Source organism: Borostomias antarcticus, assembly GCF_949987555.1.
Source record: "Borostomias antarcticus genome assembly, chromosome: 24".
Taxonomy (NCBI): Eukaryota; Metazoa; Chordata; class Actinopteri; order Stomiiformes; family Stomiidae; genus Borostomias; species Borostomias antarcticus.
This window is the reverse complement of record NC_140257.1, coordinates 14114645-14124130: the sequence shown is the minus strand read 5'-3', so window position 1 is coordinate 14124130 and position 9486 is coordinate 14114645. Positions and strand designations below refer to the sequence as shown.

Genomic DNA, 9486 nt, shown 5'->3' with positions numbered 1-9486 from the left:
ATTACTACTACTACGACCATGACTACTACTACTACGACTACTACTACTACGACCATGACTACTACTACTACGACTACTACTACTACGACCATGACTACTACTACGACCATAACTACTACTACGACCATGACTACTACTACGACCATGACTACTACTACGACGACTACTACTACTACTACGACTACTACTACTACTACGACTACTACTACGACCATGACTACTACTACTACTACTACTACTACTACTACTACATATCTGTTACAGCCACTGGTCCTCAGCAACCCTTACTACAAATTTCACTGAGCTGACAATCACTGATAAGAACGCTCTCACGCACACAAAGAGAGAGCTTAATGTCCATCTATTGTTATGTTCCTCACATTGATCAGCTGCTGCTCCCTGCCCCCCATCCCACTCAGCTCTCTCTGCAAAGGGTGTGTGTGTGTGTGTGCGTGCTACACATTGTCATTTCCATAGGTCACAACCTGGCCCTGCTGCTCTATAGGCCTGACTGCAGCCCTTTATCTGTGTGTGTGTGCGCAAACATGCCGAGTGTTAGTGTGTGAGACCAGGCCAAAAGCAGATGTTGGGCAGGATGACCTCTCGTCCTGACCTTTAGTCCCTCGCCATTCATGTCTCTGGGGCGGTCAGAAGACACGCACGCGAGCACGCGCGCGCGCACACGCACACACACACAGCATCTAGTCTACTATTCTATAACCACAACACACAGGAGATAGAAATGGACATGATAGTACACTGTATTTAAGCAATTTTGCAGAAATTGCTGTCAACATAGGAGCTGGGACAATGCCTGTTTGCGGTCAACACTTAGAGCCTTCAGCAAGTAAACAAACTTGTGCAGACAGAGAGAGGCGCACTCATACACAGACCAGACGCAAATGGCAGAATGTCTGCAAATTGGTTTGAAGTCATCATAATAGCTGTCTGGGAGTCGAGAGAAAACATCTCTAACCATTAACGAATGAGCTTTTTTCTCTTTAAATTTTTGTTTCTTTTCTGCTAAAGCATGCTCTCTCGCTCTCCCTCTCTCGCTCTCTCTCTCTCCCTCCCTCCCTCTTTCTCTCTCACTCGCTCTCTCCCCCTCTCCCGTTCCGTCTGTGAGATTTAAATGACCGACAGACGGGAACGCACACAAAAAGACAAAATGGACAAACACCATTAAATAATACAAACACAGCGAGACAAGCAAACATATCTTCAGCCCGCTAGGCAGTCTGGGGAGACCCAGGCAGACAAGTCGGTCAGTAAGTCAGGAGAGAAACATGTCGGCAACAAGTCAGTCAGTCAGTCAGAACAGCGGAGAGCTATCTAGACTGCCTCTCGCTCACTCTAAACCAAATCCAGGAGACCACAGTCTCTCTGTCATCACCACAATGACTCACGTAGGAGAAACGCTCTGGCTGGAGTGAACAGCCCGGCCTCGTCTAGACTAGACTAGACTAACGTAGCGTCTGGGCGGCAGAACATTCCTTGGATGGGTTTGAATGGTAAAAAAAAAAAAAAGACTGAGGAAGGCAAAACAAAATGAGAAGCGAAAGCGATCCTTGTATACAAAACCACGAATTTAAGTTGAACAATAACCACGGATTTCTGCAGGCCTCACAAGTGGCTCACTTCTTAAAGGAGTAGTAAAGGGAAAATGCATGTTTAGCCCTGTTTTAAGGTTACTTCTGATCATATACAATGGTTCAGAGAAAGTCTGATAATTGCTCTACCACCGTTTAAGTCATACAATGGATGTGGGTGGGCTCCTTGAAAAATCATTCAAAAACATGTTAAACTCTGGATTTCAAAGACAAGAAGCTCACCGAGGGGGTAATTGGTGTCCGTTGGTGTTCCGACATCAAATTCGCTGCAAAGTATGAATCCTGTAGGGTTTTATTAATCATTTTATGAAATCCATTGACTTGTATTGAAGCGACCGTTGTAGATGTGTAGATCAATCCGCAGAGGGGATTCAGGAAGCGGAACTACTTATGGTAGCTATTGTTATTGTTTATGTTGCTAGGCTACCTAGTTTGCGGAAGTTTACACACATATGTGCTGCGACTAAATAGTTCTATGCTAAATATTTAAAAAAGCCTTTCCAGATGAACTAGAATCTTACTTTATGGCGAATTATATGTCAGAACGCCAACTAACACCTTGGTGAGTTTCTTGTCTTTGATATTGAGAGTTTAACATGTTTTTTGAATGATCTTTCACGGTTCCCACCCACATCCAGTGTATGACCAAAACGGTGGTAGAGCAATTATCAGACTTTCTCAGAAGTGCTAGTTTTGTCGACGTTTTGATCTGAACCATTGTATAAGATCATAAGTAACCTTAAAACAGGGCTAAACATGCATTTTCCCTTTACTACTCCTTTAAGTTTAAGCAGACACAGTTGGCGGCGAAGCCAAACATTCTCTTCAAACATTTCTCTCTCTCACAGACACGCACGTACACACACACACACACACACGCCCCCCCCACCATCTGCACACACACACACACACCCTAAGCCCCTTCAGCCATGAATTCCTCAAGGAGGATATAGTGACTGGACTCCTGCGCCGTACAGGCTGATGGAGTATCGCAGTAGCGTTTAAGAGCCCCCATTTCAGCCTCTCCGTTCTTCAACATAACGTTACTTCCCGATTAAAGGTGTGCATTTGATCGATTAAAGGATCATGGGAAAGAGATAGGCTGTTGTAGAATCCATGCCATGCTTTGATGGACAGGGGAAAGTGAACAGGTGTTGGTTGGATGGACAGATTGGAGGACTGGGACAGGGAATGATACTGTAGCTAGGCTATATCTATGTTTATTCATTTGTTGTTTATTTGTTTATTACTTAATGCCTGTCCTAGAAAAGCATGAATGTATTGTGTTCCCTCACAGACACCAAAGAGCTGTCAGCAGGCCAGCTTTTCAGGCAAATAACATTTTATTTATAGTAGCCTTGGACACGCGTCCCACGACGCACAGAGAAGGAAAAAGAGTGACGCATCTCCGCGTGTGAAACACCGGTCGGTACGCCATGACGGTGGAAGAACATGTATACCTTACATTAAGGTCCTTGAGTCATTCCACACCGAATCCACTTCTAGAGTTAACTCCCTCTGGGGAACAATCAGTCAGTATATCTTACCTCAAACCAGTCCTACCATGTTTCAATGGGACGGTGTTTTAACTTATTAAGCACACTTAGGAGCCAGCTATAACATTTCACTGCACGTTCTACTTGTATGATGGAGCATGTGACAAGCTTTGAACTTTTTGTTGTTGAATTTCTTTAACCCTTTCGATACGACCACGTCACCGGCAACATTTTAAAATTTCTAACAAATATTTAATAATATTAAAAAAATATCTAACAAATCAAAAAAATTCCTCACTCCCACACTTGCCGAAAGCTGAGAAACTGCGCTTTCTAGTATTATAGGGAAAATCCAATTAATATTTGAAATGTCACTGTATTTTCAGGGTTAAAAGGGTTAAGTAGAAGATTGACACCATAAAAGCCAGAGCCATGGTGGTTAAACTTGAACAGAGAGACCTTCTGTGATCAACGATGATTATCTGGATAATATATTTTGGATGTAGTCCTGCTATTACAATCTAATTAAACATTAGCTAGAAGCAAAAGTGCCTGCGGTATTCAATTCATTCAATTAATCATACAATTCCCATTTCCCTCAGACCATTATCTACAGTAAAGCACTTTGAATTGCCTTGTTGCTGAAATGTGCTATACAAATAAACTTTCCTTGCCTTGCCTAGTTTCTTCACTGCAAACTACCTTCACTTATGTTTGCAAACATAACCCCCTGCAGCAAACCCAAGTTTCAAATAGCTTTCAAATGTTCCCCATGTTCGCTGAATTTGAACGCGCCTCAGGAGTTGGGGAAAGAGATGACACGCTGGGTAATTCTTTCAAACACCTGCACTCGGCAGCGCATCCGGCCTTACAGAACTGCAGGCTGCCGACGCTGAACTGAACATGTAGACTACCTGCTGCTAGCTCCTGACGCAGGCCGAGACCGATCCCCTGGCACGGAGGAACATCCATGGAACATCCTTTCTCAGAGTGAGCTGCCTGGCAAAACGCCGCCTCTCTGCACACCCGCCAACAGTTGTCCCTCAGAGCGTGTTTTTAGCACAGGTGACAACCTCGTGTCCCACCATAGGGCAGCTTTAAAGCCTGGGACAGTCGACAGATTCATCTTCTTTGCAAGAAACTTGTAGTGACATTGCCAAGAATGGTCCTTTAAAAGGTGCCACAGTATGTACGTGCATGATCTTAGTTTAGAGTTGTGTTGCAGAGATATCTACTGAATGTGAAGATAATACTGCTCTAGTGGCTGTTGTGGATTTCTTATTAGATTCAGTGAGGCTTGAAATATGCAGCAGCACGTTTGAAGTGTTCTCAGCGGTACCGGTTTATTGAAATGTATTAGATTTGTCTATCGTTTTTTATTTCGACTGTGCAAATGAAGTATGACAGAATGAGGCTCCAGGGAGACAAGTAGAAATGCTGGTTGGAGAGGAAGATTAGGCTAGGACTATATGATAGCAGAGTTATCTTAACTGGCTGTTATTGGATGTTCGGTAGGCCTATATTACCTCTAAAATGTTGTTTACATTTAATTTATCCTTTGTGATAATAAATCATTGGATATTATAAACCATAATTCCTATTTTGGGTTCTTTCGGTTTCTGCCCCTGAGGAGAGTACTCTTAAAATTGTAAATCTAGTATTATTATTAAATATATACTGTGATAATTATCAACATCAATCACTATAAAAAACATACCATGATAACATTTTTGGCCATATCGCCCAGCCCTGATTTATTGTCAACATTTGTCAGACTGAAGCTTCAAGATGTGTGGTCAGCTGGGGGTGCCCACCACTCTCATCAATAAACCATAAGTAATAACAGAATGAAATATTAATATGACCAGCAAACTGTTTGCACAGTCAGGTGAGCATTCCAACCTGCTGAGAATCACAACATTAACTATTAAGAATCTAAATGGGTCAGCTGATCTCCAAGGTTTTGTGTTGCATAAGATGGCCATGATACGTGTGAAATGTAAACTAGTCTCCTCGTTGTTAAGGCTGTCACTCTCCTCGTTCTGTGTCTGTCTAATCCTCTCAAGTCTGTCTTTATTTTCAGTTGCTGTTTCTCTCTGACTGTCTCCGTCTTGCTCAACCTCTCTGCCTCCCCCTAAATAAAAAATAACAGACACAACCTTATACATGAGGACTACAGGCTGTTTGTCCGTCCATCCTTGCTGCGTAACCAGGTAAAGTTGGAGTTGTTTTTTTAAAGAGTTATCCAATTCCAACACATTGTCCGAGGTCCCCAAAAAACTCTGTGGTGACTGGGCACCTGGGAGTCTCTCTTGCTCACAACCACCTTGCTTGTGGCCATTTTCCTGAATTAACCTTCTCTCTCTCAATGTTTTGCCGTAAGCCGGTTTCCACAATAACTTACAATAAGCCATACACCCTAGTTTTCCAGAAGTGAGCCTCATTCTGTCAGTGGTGTTTGGGTGCCGGACCTGCCCTGCACTAAACCACACGGCCTCACCTCTCTGCCTGTCCAACAGGGTAAGGACACCCCCCATCAACATGCTCAGAGAATACACACAGACGACCACATTCTTATTATCCTGTTGTTTCTTTGTATAGCCTAGGTAGCTGTTTCACACAAAGATCATTGGTGTTTCAGCCCAAAGCTCTTATCAAATGCTTTCTTGAAACTGGGGCGGTTATAGTGAAACGTTGATGATAACATCAATGTTTTTCCCCTCCTATTTATATGTGTCTAGTTCCTGTTTCCATCCCATCCCATGGGGGGTTGTAGAGGAGAATTCACCCGACAGGAGGGTGTGGATGAGCCGTTCTCAGCTGGGCCAGATGGGACACCTCACCACACACGCGCCCAGATGGGCTGCTCGCTTTGTGTCCAGAAGCGTGCGCGATGATGAATGGGATTCTCTGACCTGCATCTTGCATCGATTTCATTGATAACACTGTGACTGAAATCACAATGGCATTATACCCAAATCCACAACGTAGGCTATATCTATTTCATTTATTAGGATATAATCCATTAATGGGCAGCGCCGTGGGGTTGGCCACAGTGTAAGGATGTATCAAATATCAATGAGTGATCAGAGTAATGTTTCATTGAATATAGTAACACCTTAGGGGAAATATCTGAATCGACAGATCTTGCATATTATCAGTTGCAATGAACTGCGGTTTTATCACCCACAGCCCATGCTACTAACACGTTGGATAATGATGACAGCGCTGTACACAATCTGCGGACCATCCGATACATTGTAGCCTACCTGGCTAGATGCATGGCCATCGTGTCGTAGGCTATCGTGATACACTGTATCCTAGATTACACATCAAACAAAATGTATCAAAACATTGAAATTTGTTATGTTCAAAGTAAGTTAACTGTCTCGCGGTCTTTTTGGAAGAGCAAAATATTTACTCGCAATAATTGACAGGCGATACGACAACATCAGGGCACCGCAATTACTTTTACCCAACAAATAACACAACATTGTTTGCGGATAGGCTACGCAATCCAGACTATTGTCGTTGTAAGGAGAGAGGTACTCAAAGCATTGGCCTAGCAACACACGAGCGTGTGACTTTTTCTCTCTCTCCCTTTCTATAAAATGAAATAGCCAGTCTGTTCGCTGGACAATAAACATTCCTAACAAACCCCGGCTCCCCCTGACCTGCGCCATCTTTGGAAACAGTATTCTTGAAAACAAGAAGCAAGTGTGAACATCAAACTTGCATAGAAATTCTCTTTTCAACAAGGATGTAAAGGCGGCGTGTGTGTTGGGCTACTTACCAGAAGATACATGGACAGACGCTCCAAACATCAGAACCAAACATATTAAATTACAGCGCATTGTAACTATTCTCGTAAGGAAATTTCTGAAGTCAATCGCGGTCAACAGTCCGTCCGTTCTACACTCCACTTTGGTAGACTTTGCTCGAAAGGGAAAAAAGATCTGATTGGCTAACACCGAGAATACACCCCGCCTATGTAGAACCCCCTCCTAGATCGCAGCTATCTCCACCCCTTCCCCCCTCTCCTCGCTCCCTCCCCTCCTCTCCTCGCTCCCTCCCCTCCTCTCCTCGCTCCCTCCCCTCCTCTCCTCGCTCCCTCCCCTCTCCTCGCTCGCTTTCAAAAGATGTCGACGGCTGCACGTTTGTGCGTTGGTTCGTTCGTCACAGAGCAGAGCACCTGGGGGCACTTGCCACAGTTCATTTCACCCATGAACCATTTGCCAAGTAGGCTAGGCTACCTGTAGCCTACATTTTTCTTTGTAGCCTACATAAAACTATAGGTGTCTCAGTAAAGTAATCTGTTATACTCTGGGGCCATCGATATTTTCAAAACCTAAAAGTTCAGACCTTTGGGTGTTTAGTAACCTAGCTCTTTTGGTACTCATAAAAGTATATGGAAAAATACTCATAAAAGTATACAGAAAAGTTACTGTAACGAGAGTAGATGCAATTCAAGATCCGTTTTATTAGCCATGTATATGGTTCACACATACTAGGAATTTGATTTGGGTTATGGCATACAGTACGCTGTTGTAGACGACATAGGACAGGACAATGCAAAGACACGACAGTGCAAATGGAGCTGGGATTCGAACCACTGACGAACCCATATATGGTGCAGAATCATTACACATCCGCTTGCTATCTGGGAAACCATTAGTGAGCACCATGGGCATCACATATGAGATACCTTGGTGATATCAGTTTTTGGGATGGTGCAAAAGGGAAGTCTCCTGTCTTATCAATACCCGAAGATGAGAACATTCACATCCACCATGATGCACCACCTTACCCATCTCTACCACTTGAAGGTTACCTGCTTGCCCCAACAAAGTGTGTTTTTGTGTGCACAGATGAGGATCACTTCTACCTGAAGAGCTTGCAGCTAACGTTTGAGATGGCCCATAAAATTGAGGAGGCAACACAAATGCAGACGCACACCAGTGTCTGTTGCAGGTAGTTTCTATATACCCACTACACAGTGCTTCATTTGAGCTTCCTGTATGAGTCTGATGATGTCTGTTCAAGTGTCAAATCTCACAACAAAAAACACATTCTCTTTTACACATTTTCGCTTATTTGATGTATTAATAAGGATTTTGATTCAAAAAAACAATCCCTTACTTATCCCAATACTTATGATCATATACAATGGTTCAGATCAAAAAGTTGACAAAACTAGCACTTTTGAGAAAGTCTGATAATTGCTCTACCGCCGTTTAGGTCATACAATGGATGTGGGTGGGCACCTTGAAAAATCATTCAAAAACATGTTAAACTCTCGATGTGAACAGTACTACCCAGGTGCAGTTCTGGAAGCCGCTTTGCCTCCTCTATCATAATACTGCTGCTGCCTTTTTTCTAGGTTTTGGAGAGTGGAGTGCTGGCATGTTCCACAAGTCTATGGGCACTGCAGGCTGGAGACCTGTGCTGGAGCTCAGCAGAGTGCTTCTGAGGACTCTGCCCATGAGCATCTGTGCTGGGGAATACAGGTGTGTTCCTCAGGGTGAGGAGTGCGAGATGAGGGTCTGTTATTTCCGCCAGCCTGTAGTCGCACCTGTAGTCAAGTGTGTGTGTGTGTGTGTGTGTGTGTGTGTGTGTGTGTGTGTGTGTGTGTGTGTGTGTGGCACATATGTATGGGGGCTGTACTTAGGGTTTGTTTTTTAAGGGTCTGGGGAGGTTGGGATGTGGGTATAGGGATGAGTGAAATCTTTGCTACATAACTTTTTTGTATTCCTTCTATGTATGTAACTTTCCTACTGTGTACTATTTGCCCCACTATTTTAAGACTGTATATTTATTTGCCCAGGGACTGCGGGTGGAAATTAGCTGTTTTAGCTATAACCTTGTACAGTGCATCTCTCCCTATTCTATAGTGTAAATGTCTACTGTACCTTGTCCCTGTCTTAAAAATAAAATCAATCAATCAATCAATCAACCAATCAATCAATCAGCCCATTTGATTGTGCATACCCTGGACTGGAATGGGTGAGTTTTATGCCCCACGACGTTGCAAAGCTTCTCATCTCCTGACTTGCGAATGGAACATGGTCACACACCAACTCTTTTGGTATCCCTATTCTGGAGAACACTGACTTCATCTTGTTGATCACAGTGTGTGCTGTCTTGTCCTGGATATTCAGCACCTCTGGGTATTTTGAGAAGTAGTCTACTATCAACAGAAACAACTGACCTTTTATTTCAAAGATGTCCGCCCCCACTTTAAGCCACGGAAGATCAGGGATGTTGTGTGAGATCAATGGCTCCTTCTGGTTTCTGGGCTGGAACTGCTGCCATGTTCCACAAGTCTCGACCATTTGTTCTATGTCCCTTGACATCCCTGGCCAGTAAAAGTGTATCTTGGC

General features: G+C 43.5%; 1 protein-coding gene across 1 annotated transcript in view; it reads right to left on the bottom strand.

Annotated features, from left to right (window-relative positions):
• The window catches only part of LOC311325447 (TGF-beta receptor type-1-like), a 23784-nt gene extending 16778 nt beyond the window's left edge, over positions 1-7006 (bottom strand). The window contains exon 1 of the mRNA XM_084458155.1: positions 6900-7006. Coding sequence (XP_084314281.1) covers positions 6900-6960 — 61 coding nt within the window. The 5' untranslated portion in view covers positions 6961-7006. The remainder of the gene's footprint in view (positions 1-6899) is intronic.
• Positions 7007-9486: the final 2480 nt, after the last annotated feature.